The following is a 24,560-nucleotide window of genomic DNA, read 5'->3' on the forward strand; positions in this document are numbered from 1 at the left end:
CAATGTTAGCGGCGTGAACATTCAGTTTCATATTATTTAACAACATAATTTAAATAGCTAAATAATTTAAATGCGGAGCCTGGCTATCCCGTACTCTCCGTATCTGCATAGTTGTACATTTAAATGCTGACAGCTAAACACCATCATAATGTGTTTATGCTAACGTTAGCTAGCTAGCGATATTTCTCTTCAAGGACATCTTAATCATATTTTTGATAATCACTAACTTGCCTTCATAATCATGAACACATTTTTAAAATCTTGCAATATTTTAAAGCCTTTATTATTTTCTAACTCTACAGCTGTGAAATAAAATGTACTTCAAGGACTCACTTTTCATTCATAAAACGGCATCGGAAAAAAATTACTTTTCACGGAAAACGTCTGTTTTTGGCTAAAATAATGTGGAATTACCGCTTATAACCAATAGATGGCAGCAGATGATTATTATTACTGCCTTTCAAACTCCCTCTATTTTTAAGACGTCTTGCTTTTCGATTTATTATAAAATTACTAGTATAATAAATTGTATTACTTTTACCGCCCTTAAGTATATAGTATAGCAAGTGCAGAAAGTCATTAAGCTCACACACAAACAGCCTAAGGGTGAATTATTTACTAATATAGTTCACTACAAATATGTTAAATATTTGTGGGATATTAATTAAATAATGCACTCGATATGAATCGATAGGAATTTGAAATACTTTATAAAATTGAATCTTTTAAAAATGTAATCTTTTTAGTAATCTTTTTATCTTTTAAGTTTTATCTTGAACTGTAAAATTAAATAGCCTATATTTAACCAGCACATACTTGTTACTGCTGTAGTTTTGTTACTCTGTATTTAATCTGAATCATTTAAGCTCTTTTTTTGACATCAGATGTCAGATGTTTGTCCGGTTATTACTGTCAATCATAGCAATGACTCGCGCATATTTAGCCGATTTACTCTCGAATTTTTTTAAACTGGCATTTGTCATTCTTGAAATGGTATATATGGACGTTTGGTCCTCTTAGATAAACAACACTTTTCTTCGATAGTGAATGTATTATGTAGAGAAAACGAGCAAAGTACGCTCATATTACGGTACAGTACAGTTGACCGGAAATGACTTGGCTGGCTTGAGTAAACAAGGAAGTATTCCGTGCATAAGGTCAATTGCCATTGTCTGACTCAGGTGCAGAGGAAGACTCTAATTGAGCGATTGAGGTGTTCTGGTGTTGGATGTAATAATGAACATACAAGTAGTCATTTACTACCGACATCTGAGCCACTGATGACGCAGAGGTTTAACTTTACTTTCATTTTTAAATGGAAAGTGCCAATCCCGTTCCAAATATGTGTCTATCTTGTGCGAATCATTCCTGGTGCAGCTTCACCCACAGCAGAAGTGAGTAAGGGTTTTTTATGCACCTTTGCAAATGGTCTTTCTTAATAATGTGCTTGTAGGCAAGTTTCGCTGATAAATGAGACTAAATGCAGCTAAACACGGCTAAAATAAACATAATCCCAGAGAGGGGCGGGGCGAGCAGAGCTCGGTGGCATTTAAAGGGGCCATGTCTTAAAATGAGCTGAAATTTTGCAGAGCTGATTTTGACAAGGTAAAAGGGTGTTTTTCTTTACACTACTATTGAGAATTTTTAACCAAAGTATATTAGAGCCTTTTATTAAGACCCTAAAGAATCATATGAACTTGTGGAAAATGGGCATCCGATGACCCCTGTAAGTTATATTTACAACACTGTTCTGGAACAGTACAACGCAAATATTCAAGTGGGTGATGCCTGTTTCACTGAAGACTGTTTCATGAACCTGGGAGAGCAGCTTACAATGCCAGCTGTACACAAAGGGTTAAGGACAGTCTGCGCTTCTGACTGATGGCCTGTGTAAGTATGTTTTCATATTTAAAGGTCCACTGAAGTGCCTTTCAAACACGCAGCGTTATTTTATGTGGTGACGTAATTTTAACTGAAACAAAAACATTTTGCCCAGCCCCACCCACTTCTTTTGAATAGCCAATAGCTTTACATTTATATCTGCTGGGATATAACGGGATATAATGGCCAGAGCCGTTGAGCTCGGTAAAGTCGCATTTGTAAGCTTATGACTGCCACAGTCTAATAAATTACCCCATAGATTTAATATGAAACTCTTGCTAAAACAAAATAGTGATCATAATCACCAAACAGAAAACACTTACACTGTGCACAAGTGACTGATCTAAGCCGCAGATTCAGTGTCTATTTATAGTGTAGGGGGCGGGACACTACGGATTCTAGAGAGCATTTGATTGGACAGAACGTTTGATGAGAAGCTGGAGTGCACGGTGATATCGTCAAAATCGTTTATTCGTATTGGCGGAAGTGACGAGACTAAGTTTTAATTGCCTATATCTTGTAAACACAAATTTTGTCGTTATTTTGAAGCACACTAGCTTATCGATAACCTTAAGGCTAATATATTCATACTAAAAGCCAAAAAACTTTAATTTTGATTTCATGGGGACTTTAAAGAATTCAGTGACCATTCAAAGGCGAGTTTTGAGCAGTGTAGGGTAGTGCTTGTTGTATCGCGTTTTACCATAGCAAATGCAAACTTGGTGTTATGTTTACGCAATGCAATGTGTAAAAAATACTGTATGAGTCATAATCAGTAGTTATGTCCCCACTGGATTCAACAAATGCCTAGTTTATAATGGGCTTTATTGTTTTTGTCTCATTGCGACTACAAAAAAAAATGTAAGGGGAATAACATTTGAGTCACACGCTTGAGGTGTTCCGCCAATCAGAGAACACCTCGGTTTCCATCAACGTTGAGTTTTGTAAAAATCGAAGCGTTTCAGAAAGGCGGGGCAAAGAGGACCAACAGTATGTGGAAAATATGTTTTTTGAACCTCAAACTGCATAAACACATTGCATTACAGCAAATACACAAAATAATACCCTTTTTAGCAACATTATATGACCCCTTTAGATCTGTTTTTAAAGGTGCTATGAGATTTTCAACTACTAGATGTCGGATTTATAATGAAATTGAGGCACCTTTAGCATTTGTAAACAATGTAAAGTGAGGTGCGTATTGTACTAATAGCCTATCCACCTTGTTTGTCCTGTAAGAGTGGGAATGGACATTTGTAAATTTGATAAGTCTTTCACACCCAGATATTTTAGCTGTAAAACAGCTCGTTTTACTGCTTGATATTGCAAAACTGGTTATTGGTTATTATTTTAATGTATTATTTTAATTATGAACACACTGGTTTGCAGTGCAAACCGTTTTACCGTTTACTGCACATTGTTATTATTCTCGTTATTTACCTAGCTTTTTTGAATGAGGCTTAATGAAAGCATTAACCAAAATAGTGAAATAATTTTAATGTAATTAAAAAGTCTAATTATTTTGTGATAGTAGTAAGTTCTTGCATGGGAGGAAAGGTTTTTTCAAAAACGTTTAAATTTCCTAATACATTCCTGATATGCTGATTGCTCCATATGAAAACACACTCAATCCAAAGCTATTTCGCACTTTTAAGAACTTTCAAAAATATCACTGGCAAAGCATCTTGTATATTAAAAGTAACAAATTCATGCCCCATTGCAGATATTTCTGAATGACTGTCAATAGAAAAAAAACCCTCTTTACTATAAGATGATGTATTTCCGACATCTACCAGCAGGCGTCATGCACAGCATATTTTTTGGGTGTGAAGGCCATTTAAAGCACATTGGCAGTTGAAATGTCCCCTTGATCTCACACTAGCCTTTATGAGCCTAAAGCAGGTGCACACAATTGCCAATTGGCATAATTATTGTTAACAAGACAGCATAATTCAAGGATTTTGTTTTCATTTTTTTAATTTCAAGTGTTTTCTTCACCACAGCAGCTCATTATAAATGAAAACACTTAACCAGGAAAACACGAAATATAAGAATTCAGACATTAGATTCCTTGTTGCACAACAGGCCACCCCATCCCTTCTTGCAACTGCACTGCCAGGGCAGTTTGCAGGTGCCATGTAAGCACCCTGGGTAAGGTACGCACTCATCACAGCGGGAGCCCTGCCACCCAGTGAAGCACTTGCACTGACCAGGGGCCTCACAAAAACCATGTTCCTCACTACAGCCAGATAAGCAGATAGCTGGTAAAAATGAGAGGGAGAGAAATCAGTAAATTAGAACGAATGTGCATCATATTCAAAATACAATACAAAAGATTTGACATGTAGTGCTATTCATGCTTATTGCCTAATTAGATTTTCTAACAGACCAAATGCAAATAACATATATAAATGAAAAAATAAATGCAGCTTTTATAATTAACATATCAGTGTTACAACAAAAAACTTACGCTCTGCGCAATATTCGCCTTTCCATTCAGGCAAGCAAATTCTGCTTCCAGTGTCGTTACAGGTAAAGTGACCAAAGGGGTCATCCCGTGAACGGCAGAAATCAGAGCAGTCGTCACCATAGTAGAATTTATCACACACAACACGATAGCTAAAGCGCAGCTCACTTTGCTCTCCGAGATGCACATCCTGGGACCATTTCTGACCAATAGTAAGGTTTATTTTGGTAGCGAAGTGGCCAATCATATTGTTTAGATTCTCTGAAAATAAATCATAATGAATTAATACATTTTAAATATTTAAATTCTGTCATTAATTACTCACCCTCATGCTTTTCCAAATCCATAAAATCTATGTTCATCGTCAGAACACAAATTAAGATATATATGATGAAATCCCAGAGCTTTCCGACCCTCTATATGCAGAGGAACGCATATGTCGTGATGCTCTCCAAAATGGAGGCAGATAATGTTTTTTGTTCACAAAGTATTCTTGTAGCTTTACAAAATTAAGGTCACACGGACTATTTTAACAATGTTCCTATAACTTTCTGGCCTTGAATGTGGAAGTTGTGTTGCTGTCTATGCAGGGTCAGAAAGCTCTTGGATTTCATCAAAAATATCTTAATTTGTGTTTCGAAGATGAATGAAGGTCTTACGAGTTTGGAACAGCATTAGGGTGAGTAATTAATGACAGAATTTTCATTTTTGGGTGAACTATCCTATTAAATAAAAATATGAGGCGTACCTGTTGGATGATCATTGGAGGGCTCTGCATTCCATGCTTCAATTATCACTGCAACTGTTCCCTGTAATGAGAATAATTTTTAAGCTGTTCTCAAACCTCCATAGAGACAAAGCGACACGTGTCATAATTTAAAAACCACGCCCACCGAGGGGGGAAACAATCCATTGCTCTCCATTGACTTTGTATTGTGGGAAGCTGCCTTCTTGTCATTTCTGACTTAACAAAAATCAGAACAATGTCTAAAAGCTGCTATGTGACAAGGTGGACAGTAAACAAACTAAAAAGCACAAAACTATGTTTTTATAAGCTGTCGACCTAAAAAAAGAATGTTTAATAACACAAAAGTAGAGCGCAATGTGTCTTATTACTCTGAGAACTATGCCTGCTGGAGGGAAATTTAATGGCGACAGTAAACATCCATTATTTAACCATGTCAAAGGATTATTTCACCACCCTGAAAGGAGGAGATATCTTAAGAAACTACATTTCATTGGTCTATGTCAGTGCACCTTTTCCTTACCTTCCTTTTGATGGAGAAATTATCCAACTGAATGGCCCAAAGTGAAATACCCTGACATCTACAACTCTTTGTGTCCTTAAACTCTCGTTTTTTGGCTCGACAGCTTATAAAAACGTAGTTATGTGCTTTTAGCTTGTTTACTGTATACCTTGTCTCATGGCAGCTTTTAGACATTGTTTTGTTTTTTGTTAGTCAGAAATGACAAGGAGCCCGCTTCCCGCAATACAAAGTCAATGGAGAGCGTTGGATTGTTTTCAGTTTCCCCCGGTGTGGGTGTGGCCTAAATGCGCACGCCCCACTTTCTAAAACCACGCCCTCCAAAGACGCGCGCAAATGCTCCTCTTTTATGGTTTCATATTCATCTTTGCACTCTTTGGTAAGTAGTCATAGCAGAAACAAAGCTTTTTGAAACTTTAAATCAATTGAACCAATTGCTTCGTAAAACGATTGACTTTTCCAAAACGTGATGCTTGGTTAATCAGGCCAATAAGAGGCTATTAATTAACTCTTTTGTTTTATTAAATAAATCTGTCATTAATATGGCATTTTGATACGCGCTCCGAATCAATGATTCAAAACAAATGATTCGCAAAGGTTTTCAAAAGTCTATATAGGCCTACCAAATACTAAATATACACTACATTCTCAAAATGTACTAAAATGGCATCTGAAAGAAAAACAAGTACATTAAAGTATTTCCTGGCTTCCCAGCAAACACAACGTTGTAAAAACGTTTTTTGTTTTTTTTCTCGTTGTGAAAAGGTTGTGATATGTTTTTTTTCCCGACGTATTTAATACGTTTTTTAAATGTTAAAAATACGTTTTTCCACAACGTTGTCGAAATGTTTTTATAACTTTTTAACACGTCTGTATGTCTCCTTCCAATGTTTTAAAAACGTACTTACCAAGTCCAAACTGGTACTTCACACGCTGCAATCAAAATGTTTCCTTTAGTGTTAAATCTGAATATTGATCTTATTACAGCACTTTTTTACATTTCATCTTACTTGTACCATTGTTAACCTCGATTTTATAAGCCTATTTATATATGTAGGCCTAATAATTTAAACTACACACAAATTTTGTCACTCATATTTATTCACAAAATATAAAAATATGATATACCTAAACCTAAACGAGACAAATGCATAAATATATACCAATAACACAAAATGGTTTCAAATAAAGTACAACATATAAGAATTATGCAATGACTGGCAAATTTGAATATGAGCACATGAACTGTTCAAGAAATTTCAGTGCATAGATTTTAACTGAAAAAAAAACAGCATTTCATTTGTAAAATGTAAAGATTTTAATTTCAACTATAATTACAAATTATTTGATTGCAGTTATAATAATAATCATATTGCAATCTTATTACTCATTTGCACTAAAACAAATGCTTTTTAGGGATTTTTTTTAACACAAATTACAAGTATATTACATCCAATTTAGAACTTGTTTAATGTTTTATAATGGTTATTGTTCAATAAATAATATTTTATAATACTATTTTAATTACCTAACTATTTTTATAACATTACCTAATTGCAACCAAAATACAACGTTGTGAAAAGTTGTGTTTGTTGGGTTTACGGCTGCTGTAAATGTTACGGATTAGCAGATGACACTGTTGTTGATACTCCAAGGCTTTGAATCTTTTTCTGGCAGAATTGAGGAAAACCTTAAGAGCTTCATGAGTCTTTTCCCTATTACTACTATACACTGATTTTGTATAGGTATTATGACATTTGTTGCCAAATTCAGCTGTTGCAACATAATGATCTCACATGACAGTCTGACTCTACCTGGCTTCCTGCTTACCATATATGGGCTGCCTCAAAAAAACAGCAAATTGATTAGCAGAAAGCCGATCAAAGTCTTCTGACTGAATAAACAAAAACATCACTGAGAAAGATTATTTCACAATCTATTTAAGCGATATCTGTCACTTAGCCTAAAAGTCTATGGTCTATGTATGTAATACGCTATACATGATATAACTGTTATATTAGTCTTTTTCACTGTTCACTCTTGAGCTACTCACCAGCCACTTTAAGTTAAAGGGCACAGTTATTGGTGCACTAGTGGAGATGGAGTTCTGCTCTGTGTTTAATGTTCCTGTCAGTCCAGTGCCATTTGAACATGCCAGTCTATATGATATGACATCCTGCGTGTAGTTCAGGCAAACGCGGAAAAAAACCTGACAGTCTCTGGACTGTTTACACACACTGCTGCTGATGGTTGTGAAAGAGTGCACTTTCAACTCAAACACACCAGACGATTTGACCTATAAAAATAAGATGTTGTGTATCAGCACACTACATATTATGTGGTGGTTAAAACTATTTTAAAAGAAAGAGATTACATTCAAAACTTGAACTGAAATACTTACCAGTTGCGCTGATATCAAAAGTAAGAAGCATGTTGATAAAAACTGAGCCATTTTGTTGTCTTTTTGTCTGATGTTGTTTAAAAAAAGATTGTGACAACAATCTGATATAAAACTTTTTATGTAAGAAAAAACATAAAAAATATAGAAAAGAAAAATAAATGGATAATTTAAGTGGAAGTGGAATATTAAATGTGTTAGTATTGACTTGGCTGGAGCTCACAAAGTAAAGAATAACCCATTTCTAGCTCCAGAATTTAGAGCACTTCTGGTTTAAATAGGGACCTCAGAGTGGGAGTAGTGTATGCAAATAAACCTCTCTGTAAATTTTTTTTTTTTTTTTTTGAAAACTGAGCACATCTAGTTAAAACTGTGTAATAACATTGTTTTAATAGAATTTTCCCATACTGTAAATTAATAAACTATAACCGTCAACTAATATTGCTATGACAGTTTAAATGAACACTTTTTTAAACTGTTTATTTACACCCACCATTATCTTTCAGTCTTTTCAAACTGATATTATTTTCCTGAATTCACTCTGAACCATTTATGTAATGATGCTGAAGTAATGTGCTTTCATTAAAAAACAAAAACAAAAAAACCAAGGATTGGATATTCACATTTATTAATATTTCTGTGAAAGCAGTAGATAAGCATGTCGCTCCATAAAGCAAAAGCAAAGAATGATATACACTGCAATATTCATAAAAAAACTGATATACATAAACGATGTATGTCTTAATGTATCTGAACAAACAAAAAATTAATTTTACAAATTTACTGATCTTATTCTAAACAACTGTTCATGTGTATGTTCCAATTTTTAATCAAAATGTCATAACTGGATCTTTCTACGAATCGAAAGGCTTCTGAGATTCATACAAGCCGAAATTCATCTACCTCCACTGTTTGAATACAATACCCACATCCCAAATGTTTGGTGCATACCAAACATGAACCAAAATCCTATAGTTCTACATGACAATATTATTTATAAAATCTGTACATCATCTATTTAGTCAAATTATGAAGTTTCACTGATGAGCCTACATTTAACCAAAACCCAGGATAGAGTGGTTGAGTGAATGTGGTTTGGACTGTGTGGATGAGGGTCATTGTGTCAGAGACACTGTAAAAAGACAGAATTCCTGCACTGTGATCCACATACACTCCTATTCTACAGGAGCTGGAGACCACAGGGAGTTTAGTCTCTTTGTTATTGTGCCAGAATGAGCAAACAGAAGGAGAGCAGTTCAATTTCCAGGACTGATCATTCAGTCCAAATCCACACTCATGTCTCTGTCCTTGCCTCTTGATACTCTTATATGACACTGATATTCCAACCTTGTCAGTCCCACTCCACTCAACCTCCCAGTAACATCGTCCACACACTCTCTCTCTACACAGCACCTCATAATAAAAATCAAATCTGTCAGGATGATTGGGATATGACTGAAAATTTTTACTGCAAGTTGCCACTCTGTTCTCCTCGGACAGTTGAATAGATTTATTCACTGTGTTTGCATTCATAGTGAGGTGACGGGAATCTGATTGAGAGAAAAACAGACTCAGCATAAATTTGTCTCCTTTCTTTGGATAAAGGTCAATATAGAATATATAATTCTTCATATGTAAATAGGTGTGATGTATAATTATATACCATGCTGGTCCAAATTATTAGAACATTAGTATTTTCACCAGCTTCATGGTTTCAAGTCAGTCATTTCTATCTTTTGTTGTAGTGTGTCAGTAGGAAATATACGTTTACATTTCCAAACATTAACTTTGCCATTAATTGTAATAATCCAGTGAGATTTTTGTTCGTAAAGGAGTCTGACAACAGCCAGTGCTGCACACAGAGATCTGATCTCATCATCATCCAGTCTGTCTGGAATGACATGAAGAAACAGAACAAACTGAGACACACTAAATCCAGAACTGTGGCAACTTCTCCAAGATGCTTTAAGAAACCTACCTGCAAAGCTACAGTACTGTTAAAAGTGTTTTTGTTTTTTTGTTTTTTTTTATTAACTTCCATTAACTAATTTAAATCAACATTTGGTGTGGCCATCCTTTGCGTTTAAAGCAGCATTTTCCCTGTAGGTGCACTTGCGTATAGTTCTCCAGGTAGCTTTGCAGGTAGGTCTCTTGAAGCATCTTGGAGACTTTGCCACAGTTCTTCTGGATTTAGTCTACAGTATCTCAGTTTGTTTTGTTTCTTCATGCCATTCTAGAAAAACTGGATGATTATGAGATCTTACTTTGAGCCAAATCAAGTGACAATATGTCAGACTAACTGAAATAAGCCTGGCTTATTTGGTAAACTTGTTTTATAAAACCCCCAAGATCTCTGTGTGGAGCACTGGCTGTTGTCAGACTCCTTGACATGTTCATTCTTGACTAAAACCTTTAAAATTTAATAAATATTTAATTTAATAAATCATGCACAATGAGTTTTTTTGAGGAAGTAAAAGTATGCACAATCTCCTGTGAGGGCTAGGTTTAGGTGTAGGGTGAGTGTAGGGCGATAGAAAGTACGGTTTGTACAGTATAAAAACCATTACGCCTATGGAATGTCCCCATAAAACATGTAAACCCAACATGTGTGTGTGTGTGTGTGTGTGTGTGTGTGTGTGTGTGTGTGTGTGTGTTTGTTTATTCATAGTGACTTACATTGTAGGAGCTCCTTCCTAGTCTTGGGTTCATTGGTGGGAGTAATGTTGATGTATGTTACTATGAAATAAATATTATTGGAATAATTGTTACAAAACAGTTTACCCATATTTATATTTGAAGTTTTTTTCTACATCACATTTACCTGTGTGAAATATTTTTTCAGCCTCCTCTTTGCAGAAGTCCTCCAGTTTTTCTCTCAGTTGAGAGACAGACTTTCCCACATCATCAAAAGACAGAGAACTGACATTAACACTCTCTGTAGATCCAGGCAGGGCAGAGAGAGACTGAAAACTCTAGAAGAAATAAGCATACATTGACAAAAACCTTGTTCAGGTGTATTTAACTTTGCAACTTAGTTATCATTCACAACACTGTTCTGCATAAAATGTGGATGTAAGTGAATATGCAATTCAGTCTTGCCAGAAGGTGGCGCTTGTGGAACAATTTAATTATAGACGTTGCATAAAGTAAATGCAACGTTCTTACAGGCATACTGAGGTAATACGAAAATGAAATGCCATCAAAAATTTCCTGGCCAAAATATGAGTTTACAGGTAAACCAATCACAAAATATTCATTATTATATGAATATTCGTATTCGTTATTCATCATCAGTAGATCATTGTCACTGCTGCAAACCTCTATATTTACAAATACTTATTTGAAAAAATATAATTTCCCTGCAGGCCACTTTCCCAGTGTAGGCCCCTAGGCTTCAGCCCGTTGAAGCCCATGCGTTGACGTGTCACGCGCCGGCTGTTGTGAACGCGCTCAATACAATTATATGTTGCTGTGGATCAGTGGTAAATAATGATATAAATACTGTTCAGTTTCTTGCACAGACCGATCGTTTTGTGTCTTAACACCTCCATGTATCGTCACGAACTGCAGGGTTTAATTTGGTTTTGTTTGTGTATGTTTTTTTACTCTCAAAGATTACGTGCCCATTGACTGCCATTATATGACTGACAGACTGCAATGGTTTGAGTCACCCACATCTTGGATGTCCTAGTAAGCAGATAAACATCAAATATTTGTTTTTGGGTGAACTATCCCTTTAATGCACCCCTGTGTATGAACCAAAATACAAATAATCTTATTTTAGCGCAAGTGATGGACGAATGTGTGTATGTGCACGTATGTGAGTTAACGTGAGTTATGGTGGATGTTAGGGACCATCCTGTCAAGTTTGGAGTCTTAGTAAGTTACATTTCCTAATGCCCAAATGCTTCCAGAGCAGATTATGAAAGAAGATGAAGATAATAAGAACAAACACACCAAAGTTGACTATTTTAAGTTGACTATTTAAACTGTTTAAACTATTTTAAAACAGTCCTGTTATTCAGATCTCTGTTACCTGTAGGAAATGGATGTGATCATCCGTGTGTAAAAACTGCTTCAGCTCAGCATCTCTCTTCCTCAGATCATCAATCTCCTGCTCCAGGTTCTTTAAGAGTTCTTCAGCTCGACTCACTTCAGCCTTTTCCCTTTCTCTGATCGTCTTTATCACCTCAGAGCAGCTTCTCTCAATGGAGCGGATCAGTTCAGTAAAGATCCTCTCACTGTCCTTCACTGCTGCCTGTGCAGACCACTGTTATAACACACATAGAGAATCATTCAGTTTAGTCAGTTAGCCACAGTGGGCTTCAGTGGGACTGCTCTTCTAACATCCAGCATTTATTTTTCTCTTCTGTTAATAACTCACCTTATGAGTCTCCACAGCCTCTTTCTCTCTCTCTTGGATTCTCTGCTCGAACTTTCTTTGTGTGTCCTCCAACTGTTTCTGTTGAACAAATGTGTATAGGGGAGAGTGGGGTGATTCCTGCCAGTGGGAAGTTGTGCCACCCCTTGTTTCTAGGAAACCATAGAAGAAATTGGTCATGTGACCACATAGTTTTGAAGAGCAATCCAATTTACCCATCCCTCAAAGAAGAGAGACACATGGCATGAGCACATTTTAGCTCAAAAAAACTTTATTTTTGATTTATATGATCAAGGTTTTTTGATTGTTGCGTCTGAACAATTCTAGACACGTCTGAAAATATTTCACACATGTTTTAGTGCTTTAGTAGGCTACACAGTGAGTCTATACAGTTAGCATTATGTTAGCTTTAAACTGCGGAATCATGCTAGTCTTTCAAAATTGTCGGGCTGGGGTAATTTGTGCCAAAGGGGCAGGGTTAAGTTGTGCCAGTGGGATGTTAAGTAATAGTCCGGATCTAGACCAGGGCTGACCAACCCTGTTCCTGGAGATCTACCTACCTGCAGACTTTAGTTCCAATCCTGCTCCAACACAGCTGTCTGTAATTATCACGTGCTACCTAAGAGATTAATTAGCTGGTTCAGGGGTGTTTGATTAGGGTTGGAGCTGAACTTTGTAGGATGGTAGATCTCCAGGAACAGGGTTGGGCATCCCTGATCTAGACCTGCATACCCACAGGGGATAATCTGTGTGAAAAGATGAGCGTGCCTCATCAGTGTTTGATTTACCTGCCGTTTGTCCGTTTTTTAAGTGGCAAAAGTCACAATGGGGTGTTCAGAAATGTTCATAAGAAAGTAACTTCTTTCCTATATGTTACATAATTGACAGACAGCATTTTGTTAACAGGCAGCGTTCTGATTATTCGCAAATATCACATATTGTGTATTTGAGTTTTTTTGTGTTTTACGAAAAGTTGAAAATATGACATGCCAATAGTTTAGTAGGGTAACGATATCTAAATAAACCTTAAATTAGCAATTTTGTATTGAATTTGTCTTGATTTTATATGGCATTACAGTTCATGACATTAAAATGTTCTTTTTAACTTAAATAATCACTGGCACAATTTACCCAACTGTATTCTCCCCAAAGGCACAACTTACCCCGCACCGGGGGCAAGTTGTGCCACAAGACCACTTTTTTTCTGAAAGCTGTAATTCTGAATCAGTTTATTTCAGATCCAAAGTTATTGTTCCCGGGGATGCACCACATCCTGAAATATATGTACATGCTTAAATTGGAGGGATTACTGTCACGGCTTCACTATAAAGTCACTTTGAGTAAAAACTGGCACAACTCACCCCACTTTCCCCTATATATAGATATTGTAGAACAGCTATATCTATATATATTTTCATATAGTATTATTAAGGTTTGTTGTATACTTGAGGTCTCATTTAATCACTGTGATGTTTTTTTTAGAAAGCTATGGAATCTCAGTGGTCATGTATGTTTATACATATGATTTCAAACTATTATTTCCTATAACTTCCCTGTAACTTTATTTCCTCCCCTACCTGTTTTTCTGTCCTCTCAGATGTAGATGATACAATGTCATGATTTTTATGTTCATCCATAGCACACAGTAAACAGATAAACTTTTTGTCAGTACGACAGTAAACCTCCAGCAGTTTATCATGTAGCAGGCAGATCATCTCCTGGAGTTGTCCAGTGGCATCAGTTATCTTGTGTCGTTTCCTTGAACGAGATTCTTCATGTCGATCAAAATGGCTTTGACAGTAAGACTCCAGACACAACAGACAGGACTTGATGGCTTTATATTTTCTCCCAGTGCAGACGTCACACTCCACATCTCCTGGTCCAGCAAAACTGGGAGCAGGACAAGCTGCTTTAACTTTAGTCTTCTTTAGTTTCTCTATCATCTCAGCAAACATCACATTCTTGTTTAAAGCAGGTCTTGGAGTGAAGGTCTGTCTGCACTGAGGGCAGCTGTAAACTCCCTTCTGATCATCCTGATTCCAGCAGTCTGTGATGCAGTTCATGCAGTAACTGTGTCCACAGGGGATGCTCACTGGATCCTTCAGTAGATCCAGACAGATTGAACAGCTGAACTGATCCTGAGCCACAGAAATACTGGCTTCTGCCATTTCACTGCACAGACACAGATAGAGAGAATCATACAATGGCTTATCTATACTTAGGTTTCGTTTTCTTTGAAATGAAAAGCTGAAATAGTTTCCTGGTGTTTAAGAGACGTGTGCAAAACAAATACATCTGGTTTGACTCACTTGTATTTTACTGCCAGTAATAAAAAGCTTTCACTAGGTCAGTCTCACGCTGAAAGCCAAGGCTGAATAATAAACTTTGATAAGAGGCTCTTGTTCATTAGACACACATATTTACTAAAAGTAACTTAAGTAACAACAATCAATTATAAATTATTTTTCCTCACACAATTTACAAGCATAAAGCTAAAGCTAAATTTTAATGGAGAACAAAAAAAAAATACTGAAATTTATGTATTAACATTTTTAACATTAAAACAAAATTCTTAATGAGTGTTTTTACATCTACAAACCACTTTTTGTTTACATTTACAAAATCTAAATGTATAGCCTATATGTAAGGGATAATCAACGGTTTGCCGTGCAGGCTAATAACCGAAGGACGCGAAGCTGAGGGTGGTTGCACCGGCGAAATGCATTTTAAATCCTTTAATGCACGGCAAGCCGTTGATTATTCCGCTTATTCCATGGTCATTTGTAAAGTTATATTTAAATAGAATAGACAATTTAAATAGATTAATATCGAAATTTTCCATTGTTAATTGTGGTTGTCCAGTGTTTGTCACAAGATGGCGCCAAACGGTAATCTTTGTTGGCACGGAGGGATTTTAAACATACAAGTAGTACCGGCTATGCGTTATTACTTTGGAGCGGTGATTATTTGAAAAGAACGAACCTGCAAATGTCTCAACTGACCAATCAGAATCAAGCATTCCAAAGAGCCGTGCAATAAACGGTTTTACTGCATACCTGCCATGCCAGCCTATCAGAATCCAGTATCCAGACACTCCATGGAATAAATATTATTAACGTATTGAGACCAAGCTTATAGCTGTGTCTCATTTGGAAGGCTGCGCCCTCCGGAGGTCGAATCCTCTGGAGGTTGCATCCTCTGTAGGACGTGTATACGAAGTGTCCTTAACTTAGAACAAAAACGAGACGGCCTTCGTAGGACGGGAGGAAAGAAAAAAGGACAGTTGGAAAATGAAACAGGATTTATCATGTTACTATGCAAACAAATTTAGAGCATCGTTGCACTCTCACACTACTTAAATGAAGGGAAATTATTTTTAAATTTGTAAAGTAATTTGAAAAAAAAAAAATGCTTTTACTTGTTTTATTTTATTCAATGTTTCAAGAGCTGCAGCATATGTGTTAGAGAAAAAAAATAGGAGGATATTAAGAACTAGGGATGCACCGATATGAATCGGCCGATCATGCTTGCGCGTTTTGTCAGTAAAGCCGGTTCTGTAATCAGCGGTAAATGCCATCAGGTGCGTGATTTCACGTTGAGCCGTATATACTACACACAGCCGTTGTTTACCGACGAAATCACGCACCTGATGGCATTTACCGCTGATTACAGGTATTTAATGAATAGATTTGTGATCTACATATACTCCTATTCTACAGGAGCTGGGGACCACAGAGAGTTTAGTCTCTTTGTTTTTGTGCCAGAAAAAGTAACCAGAGGTAGAGCAGTACAATCTCCAGGACTGATCATTCAGTCCAAATCCACAATCACTTCTCTGTCCTTTCCTGTGGATTCCTTTATATGACACTGATATTCCCACAACACCACTCCACTCCACCTCCCAGTAACAGCGTCCACACACAGTCTCTTTACACAACACCTCATGCAATTCATGAAATCTGTCTGGACGATTAGGATACGGCTGAACAGATTCACTGCAAGTAGCTGCTCTATTGCCCTCAGACAGCTGAATATTTTTATTCACTGTATTTACATCCAAATTGAGTTGACATGAATCTAATAGAGAGAAAAATAAATAAAAAAATTTTAATACAACAACGCACAATTTAAGTGATTATATAATTTAAACTTTTTGCAAACAGGCAAGTTTCTTTGAAAAACATTAATGTAATACATGCTATAATACAATATTTTATATTATAAAATAATTGATTGATTTCATAGTTGTGTTTTAGCAGTCCTTTTTTTGTTCTCACAGATTGAAAGTATGATTGAAAGTGCATTTTCATTGACTTACATTGTATGAAATCCTTGTGAACTTGCTTCTGCTCATGGATGGGAATAATGTTGATGTATTTTACTAAGGATATAAACAGACATAGTTTCAATAATTCTTATAAAAAGTTAGTTGTGTTGTCAGGCGTATTCATAAAAGCAAATAATGTTACTTTTTAACTCTGTCAGCTATCTTTTCAGTCTCCTCTTTGCAGAAATCCTCCAGTTTTTCTCTCAGTTGAGCGACAGACTTTCCAACGTCGTCAAAAGACAGGAGAGAACTGACACTCTCTGTGGATCCAGGTGAGATGGAAAGAGATCTGATCAACATTTGACACAGCTCCAGTCTGTTTAGACATCTGTACAGCTTTATAAAGTTAAGGTCAAAAGTTTACATCCCCTTTCAGAATCTGCAAAACGCTAATTGCAGTATTTTACCAAAATAAGAGGGATCATACAAAATGCATGTTATTGTTTATTTAGTACTGACCTGAATAAGGTGTTTCACATAAAAGACGTTACATATAGTCCACAAGAGAAAATAATAGTTGAATTTATAAAAATTACCCGTTCAAAAGTTTACATACACTTGATTCTAAATACTACCTGAACGATCCACAGCTGTTTTTTTGTTTAGTTTTTTTTGTTTGTTTGTTTGTTTAGTGATAGTTGTTCATGAGTCCCTTGTTTGTCCTGAACAGTTAAACTGCCTGCTGTTCTTCAGAAAAAAAACCTTCAGATCCCAGATATTGTTGGTCTTCCAGCATTTTGTGTATATGAACCCCTTTCCAACAATGGCTGTATGATTATGAGATCCATCTTTTCACACTGAGCTGAGGACAACTGAGAGACTCATATGCAACTATTAAAGAAGGTTCAAACACTTACTGATGCTTCAGAAGGAGAAACAGTGCATTAAGAGGTGCAAACTGGTGAAAACTTTTTGAATTTGAAGATCAGGCTTATTTTGTCTTCTGGGAAACATGTAAGTATCTTCTGTAGCCTCTGAAGGGCAGTACTAAATAAAATAAAAAAATGATATTTAGGTAAAATAAGAAAAATGTACACATCTTTCTGAAGAACAGCAGGCAGTTTAACTGTCAGGACAAAAAAGGGACTCATGAACAACTATCACTAAAAAAAAACAAAAAAAAAAAAAAAAAAAAAACAGCTGTAGATCATTCAAGTAACAACACAGTATTAATCAAGCGGGGTGCGGGGTCATTTTTATAAATTCAACTATTATTTTCTCTTGTGGACTATGTAAACATCTTTTATGTGAAATATCTTATTCAGGTCAGTACTAAATAAACAATAACATGCATTTTGTATGATCCCTCTTATTTTGGTAACATATTTAACTTTTTGCAGATTCTGAAAGGGGGGTGTAAACTTTTGACCTCAACTGCATTGGACCATTGTTCTGTTATTCAGACCTGTAGGACATAGATGTGATCATCTGTTTGTAAAACCTGCTTCAGCTCTGCACCTCTTCTTCTCAGATCGTCAATCTCCTGCTGCAGTTGCTTCAAGTGTTCTTCTGCTCGACTCACTTCAGCCCTTTCTCGATCTCTGATTATCTGTGTCACCTCAGAGCGTCTTGTCTTAATGTAGCGGATCAGTTCAGTAAAGATCCTCTCACTGTCCTCCACTGCTGCCAGTGCGGAGCACTGTTACACAGACAATCAAACCATTCACTCATGATTTTAAGTGGGATAGTGACAACATACTCAGTTGGGTAAGTGACCCTAAATAAATCTGAAACTGCTCTAACATTTTTCCCCATCTCAAAACTCACCTTATGAGTTTTTACAGCCTCTTTCAACTCCTGAAGCTCTTTCTCTCTGTCTTGGATTTTTTGCTCGAACTTTCTCTGTGTCTTCCAACTCTTTCTGTTGAACAAATAAAGGGGACTAAATATACACTTTCTTCACAACATAAATTGTCTTATTAAACAATTTTAAGGAATAGTTCACCCAAAAAGGAAAATTTTCTAAAATTTCACTCATTCTCAGATCCTCTGCAGTAGATGATTAAAACAAATCTGCCTTTTCCTACCTGTTTCTCTTTCCTCTCGACTACAGCTGCTACAGGGTTATGCTTTCTATGTTCATCCATCGTACACAGATAACAGATGCATTGCTGGTCAGTTTGACAGAAGATTTCTAGTTGTTTATCATGTTTGGAGCAGATCATATGCTGCAGTCGTCCAGTGGCATCAGTCATTTTGTGTCGTCTAATTGAATGAAATTCCTCATGATGCTCAAAGTGAGCTTGACAGTAAGATTCTAGACACAGCAGACAGGACTTAACAGCTTTGTGTTTTCTACCAGTGCAAACATCACACTCCACATCTCCAGGACCAGCGTAACTTAGAGTACGAGCTGTTTGGTCTTTGGTCTTCTTCAGTTTCTCCACCATCTCAGCAAACACTAAATTCTTGTTTAAAGCAGGTCTTGGAGTGAAGGTCTGTCTGCACTGAGGGCAGCTGTAAACTTTCTTCTGATCATCTTGATTCCAGCAGTCTGTAATGCAGCTCATACAGTATGTGTGTCCACAGGGGATGGTAACTGGATCCTTCAGTAGATCCAGACAGATCGGACAGTTGAACTGATCCTGAGTAACTGAAATACTGCCTTCAGCCATTTCAGAAGCACATAAAACAGTTCTACAATAGGTATGTTGTGGTGTTCAGTCAACTGAAGATTGAAATGAGTACCTTATTCTGTGCCCAAAATAGGTGTGTCTGTAAATGAGAGTATTTTATTGCCAATAGATAATGAAGTCTCAAGTCCAGTCCGTGTGACTTCCTCAATAAAACTCAAAAACCATTAGTTACCAGTTTAAAAGATTAAAATTTAGTAAGTGTACCTTTAATCACACTCTTAATGAGTCAAAATCTAAACACATTCAATTTTTTTATAAATATATTTCAGTTTTGTCATTAAAGACAAAAGCCACATACTGTTTAAAAGCATATGAAAATATGTGATTGTGATATAAGAGGGGATATCAGTAATTTATACCAAGTAGTAAAAACATCCAAAGCGAGTTATGTTCACATTATTTAAAATACATTCTAATTATTCTATTTCTGACTATTCTGAGGATCTCTATTATATTTAGTCATTATTTTAAATCAGTGCTATCCACCTTTTTCTTTAATGTGTAAGTCAGCCTATGGGTGAGACTTCTGCTTTATTATCCGCTGTAGGGAAATAACGAGAAGAATAACAACGTGCAGTAAACGGTAAAACTGTTTGCACTACAATCCAGTGTGTTCATAATTAAGATAACATGGTAAGACACACCAATTTGCAATATAAAACAGCAAAATGCGCTGTTTTGTACAGCTAAAAATAGCTAGACACGGATATCGTTATGTCTGTTCATTGGTTTTACAAATATTTAACCATTGAAAATCATTTAAAAAAAGCTTGTGACTAAACCTTGTAACGCCATTGTATTCTTAAATTGTCAGTCAAGCCTCATAACTCCACGCTGCTTTCAAAAATGAAGTGATGCATGTACAGTTTGAAGACAGACGTTTACTTCTTCGCAGTGCAAGGTTAAATAAAGAACTGATGTTTGAATAAGTACAGCATTTTCTTTACTCAAGAAACAGAGTCTATAAAGGCTAATTTGTGTGTTTGAAGAGTGGAGAAGAGTCTAGTTGTAGCCTATGTACTTTTGTAAATTTTTTATGTCATGAGATTTTGGCCAAATGTATTAAACAACGAGAAAAACTGATCGCCCTTATAGCAATAAACGTTATAGCCTGTAAATTTATGAAAATTAGAACTATTCTCACAAAATAATTATTTAAGATCATGGTGCAAAAATGAGTACACCCAAATGATTGTGTTAGGAGAAAACCAACCTATTGTCATTACAAAGCCTGTGATAAATTCTAATAATATGCTACATGCATTTTCTGGGGTTCAAAGAATTAAATACCCGATTAGCAAATAAAATACTCTATAATATCTCACTGTTAATTATTTTGCAGCTTAGAGCTATGATTTGATACTATTATTTGTAGAATCTCGACAAATAAAATCTATTTTGTTTGATGATAAAGTTTCACTGATGAGCCTTTACTTAACCAAAACCCAGGATAGAGCGGTTGAGTAAATGTGGTCCGGACTCTGTGGATGAGGGTCATTGTGCCAGAGACGTTGTAGAAGCACAGAATCCCTGCTTTGTAATCCACATACACTCCAATTTTATAGGAACTGGAGGCTGGAAAGAGTTTAGTCTCTTTGTTATTGTTCCAGAATGAGCAGCTAGAGGAAGAGAAGGACAGTCTCCAGGACTGATCATTCAGTCCAAATTCACACTCATTTGTCTTTCCCTGCCTCTTGATGCTCTTATATGACACTGATATTCCAACCCCAGACGTCCCACTCCACTCTACCTCCCAGTAACAGCGTTCACTCACACTCTCTCTACACAACACCTCGTGCAGTTCATCAAATCTGTCTGAATGATCAGGATACGTCTGAACAGTTTCACTGCAAGTAGCCACTTTATTCCCCTCAGACAGCTGGACATTTTTATTCACTGTGTTCACATCCAAACTGAGTTGTCGGGAATCTGATGGAGTGAAAAAAAAAAGTATTTTATACAAAATAACTATATCAAGTAGTTATAATTAAAATTTGTCTTGTTTTTGTAAGCAGGTAAGTTTTTTTTTTTTGGGGGGGGGGGGGGGGAAATTTAGTACTGTACATGTTATAATACATAATTGAATTATTTCAGTTGTGTTTTTAGTATGTGTTTTTTTGTATGTTTTTGTGTTTCTCAGTGTGAACACTAATCCTTTTTTCTGTTCTTAGAGATTGATAGAAGATGCATCTGGAGTGCCTCCTATAGTGCAATGCATGTGTATTTTCATTGACTTACATCGTATAAAATCCTTGTGATCTGGCTTGTGCTCATGAATCGGAATAATGTTGATGCATGTTACTAAGGACATAGACATAATTTCTCATTAAAAATGCACATTGTGTCAGCAGACATATTCATGAATGCAAATGAATGCTACTTTTTTTGTACCCCTGTCAGATATATTTTTAGTCTCCTCTTTGCAGAAATTCTCCAGTTTTTCTTTCAGTTGAGAGACAGACTTTTTCACATCATCAAAAGACAGGAGAGTACTGACAGTGACTCCCTCTGTAGATCCAGGTAGGGAGGAGAGAGACCGAAAACTCTAGAGCAAAAAAGTCAAATCAGTTAATATATATAATGTACGTATGTGTGTGTGTGTGTGTGTGTGTGTGTGTGTGTGTGTGTGTGTGTGTGTGTGTGTGTGTGTGTGTGTGTGTGTTTTGTGTGTGTGTGTGTGTGTGTGTGTGTGTGTGTGTGTGTGTATGTAAATGTGATATTTAATTTTTTTCTTTTTAATACATTTACAGACATTCCTAAAATTGTTTTTACTTTGTCATTATAAGGAACAGAGTTTAGATTAATGAGAAACTACATTTATTTAAACAGTAGTGTACAATAGTAGTATGTAGTATCAGGCTGAAACATAACAACATTGAAAGAAAAAAAAAGTATATATATATATATATATAAATTACTGTCAATTCTCCCATGAACTTGTCTGTACAGCTAAATTATTATATAGTGTAACATTTTGGCTTGTTTTGTTAGAAAAAAGTTAGAAAAGAGCTCTGTTCTGGCAAGACTGTTCTGTTATTCAGATCTCACCTGTAGGAAATTGACATGATCATCTGTTTGTGCAAGCTGCTTCAGCTCAGCATGTCTCCTCTTCAGATCCTCAATCTCCTGCTCCAGTTGTTTCAAGAGTCCTTCTGCTCGACACACTTCAGCCTTTTCCTGATCTCTGATCAGCTGTGTCACCTCAGAGCGTCTTCCCTCAATGGAGCGGACCAGTTCAGTAAAGATCCTCTCACTGTCCTCCACTGCTGCCTGTGCAGAGCTCTGTAATGACACACAGACAGTCAGACTGTTCACTCATGGGTTTCAGTAGGACAGAATCAACATACTCAGTTGACACATACTGAGTGTTTCCAAATTTATCTGAAACTCTAACATTTTTCCACCATCTTATAACTCACCTTATGTGTCTTCACAGCCTCTTTCAGCTTCTGAACCTCTTTTTCTCTGTCTTGGATTTTCTTCTGGAAGTTTATCAGTGTGTTTTCCAACTGTTTCTGGTGATCAAGTAGTCCAAGAGTCACTAAATAAATAGAGCCAAAGCTGCGCTTCACATTCTTCACCTTATGGATTGTGTTATTATATAATTGTTATTGTGTTAAATATAACAATTTGAATGAATTGTTCACCCAAAAATAAAAAGTTGTTGAATATTTACACACTCTTTTAGGATTGGTTTATTTTTCATCAGAAAAAAATTGGTGAAATTTAGCATTATCACATGCTCACCAATAGATCATCTGCAGTGTGTAATTAAAAAAAGATGAAAAAAAATCCACAAGTTATCGGCGTGACACCAGTCCATCAGTTAACATCTTGTGAAGCAGAGCTGCATGTTTGTAATAAACAAATTCGTCATTAAGAAGTTTATTACTTGTGGATTACTTGTGTATTATTGTGATGTTTTTATCAGCTGTTTGAACAGTCATTCTGATGGCACCCATTCACTGCAGATAATCCATTGATGTGAAGTAAAGTGATGTAATGCAAAATGTCTCTAAATATGTTCTATAAAGAAAACGTCTCTGGTTATGCATTTAACCATGGTTTCCCAAGAGGGAACAAGATGCTGCATCCTCTAGTGGGTACTTTGGGGACTGCTGCCAGCAGGACCAGTGTCTGAAGCACATGTGAAAAAACTCCAATCCTAATGGTCCACATGACCTGTGATGTCATGGGCAGGCACCCAAAAGTGTAAAAGGGTGCCTACTGAACACGTCACCAACTTAGTTGTCTGAAGGAGATGTGAAACAGGCAGGCCAAATGGTGAAGGGATGCAGTGTCTCGTTGCCTCTCATGTAATCACATTTACATGTGTAACCACAAGACATTCCCCTTCTAGGGAACTCGCGCTGCATCCTCTAGTGGTCACTTTGCCAACTATGCCATGCTGCGGCACATGCCAGTGTACCTGGTTGGAGTGCACCTAGGAAATAACAGACATACACCGAACCTTTCCTCAGAAAAGGGCCAAGCCACTGCTGCCCTGGGCCGCTCACATATTGGGAGAAATGGGGAACCCACTGAAAGACGGACATCCAAACCAAGTTAGGAACACAGCTATCCTCAGATAGCTATGCTATGTGAGCTATCCACCAGTACCTTCCCACAAAACTGCCTAGACCACAGAGAGTGGGCTATCTGCTTACAACCCAGGGGAGATACAGGGAGATAGCACAGTCTAGGCAAAGGCTCAAGGTGACTGCTACTTCAAAACCCAAAGCAGGGGAGCAATTACAGAGATGGCACATAGCTATCTTCAGATAGCCATGTTCTTAGGAAGGGGAACGCATTGTAATTTGTCAGGACTACCAACTGTGGGCTGTCTGCTTAAAACCCTTAACAGGAGAGACAACACAGTCCAGGTGAGGGCCTCAAAGAGAGCACAACTTAAATACCCTAACAAGGAGTAACAAAAGTGTCCACTAGAGGATGCAGCATGAGTTCCCTAGCAGGGGAACAAACTCATCTCCATCTTATATGGCCTGAGGGTGAGTAAGTTTTCAGCAAATTTTCATTTTTGGATGAACTATTCTTTTAAGATTTGTTATGTACTTTATATGTGTTTAATTATTGTGACACATTTGAGTTTAATTATTTTAGAAAGTTTATTTCAGCAATAATTTAACTTTATATTACTTTTCCTACCTGCTTTTCTGTCCTCTCGACTACAGCTGCTACAGTGTC

General features: G+C 36.6%; 4 protein-coding genes across 4 annotated transcripts; all 4 read right to left on the bottom strand.

Annotated features, from left to right (window-relative positions):
- Positions 1-3,855: 3,855 nt before the first annotated feature.
- LOC141344007 (delta-like protein C) lies at positions 3,856-8,236 on the bottom strand. Its single transcript, XM_073848724.1, has 5 exons — positions 8,015-8,236; positions 7,667-7,909; positions 5,097-5,157; positions 4,352-4,609; positions 3,856-4,142 (listed from the first exon to the last, which is right to left on the bottom strand). Exons 1-5 carry the CDS (start codon positions 8,063-8,065, stop codon positions 3,937-3,939), a joined length of 819 nt encoding a protein of 272 aa, XP_073704825.1. The 5' UTR covers positions 8,066-8,236; the 3' UTR covers positions 3,856-3,936.
- Positions 8,237-8,622: 386 nt separating this feature from the next.
- On the bottom strand, positions 8,623-14,634 carry LOC141344008 (E3 ubiquitin/ISG15 ligase TRIM25-like). Its single transcript, XM_073848725.1, has 6 exons — positions 13,970-14,634; positions 12,396-12,473; positions 12,048-12,281; positions 10,833-10,983; positions 10,688-10,747; positions 8,623-9,561 (listed from the first exon to the last, which is right to left on the bottom strand). Exons 1-6 carry the CDS (start codon positions 14,558-14,560, stop codon positions 9,026-9,028), a joined length of 1,650 nt encoding a protein of 549 aa, XP_073704826.1. The 5' UTR covers positions 14,561-14,634; the 3' UTR covers positions 8,623-9,025.
- Positions 14,635-16,059: 1,425 nt separating this feature from the next.
- On the bottom strand, positions 16,060-19,351 carry LOC141344010 (E3 ubiquitin/ISG15 ligase TRIM25-like). The gene is made up of 5 exons (XM_073848727.1): positions 18,729-19,351; positions 18,487-18,567; positions 18,125-18,358; positions 16,862-16,979; positions 16,060-16,773 (listed from the first exon to the last, which is right to left on the bottom strand). The coding sequence occupies exons 1-4, from the start codon at positions 19,332-19,334 to the stop codon at positions 16,923-16,925; spliced, it is 978 nt and encodes a 325-aa protein (XP_073704828.1). The 5' UTR covers positions 19,335-19,351; the 3' UTR covers positions 16,060-16,773; positions 16,862-16,922.
- A 1,394-nt stretch (positions 19,352-20,745) lies between these two features.
- On the bottom strand, positions 20,746-23,911 carry LOC141344452 (tripartite motif-containing protein 16-like protein). Its single transcript, XM_073849349.1, has 6 exons — positions 23,785-23,911; positions 22,775-22,896; positions 22,404-22,637; positions 21,747-21,900; positions 21,594-21,656; positions 20,746-21,284 (listed from the first exon to the last, which is right to left on the bottom strand). The coding sequence occupies exons 1-6, from the start codon at positions 23,909-23,911 to the stop codon at positions 20,749-20,751; spliced, it is 1,236 nt and encodes a 411-aa protein (XP_073705450.1). The 3' UTR covers positions 20,746-20,748.
- Between the last annotated feature and the right edge of the window lie 649 nt (positions 23,912-24,560).

The sequence above is a fragment of the Garra rufa genome, chromosome 10 (assembly GCF_049309525.1).
Source record: "Garra rufa chromosome 10, GarRuf1.0, whole genome shotgun sequence".
Classification (NCBI taxonomy): domain Eukaryota; kingdom Metazoa; phylum Chordata; class Actinopteri; order Cypriniformes; family Cyprinidae; genus Garra; species Garra rufa.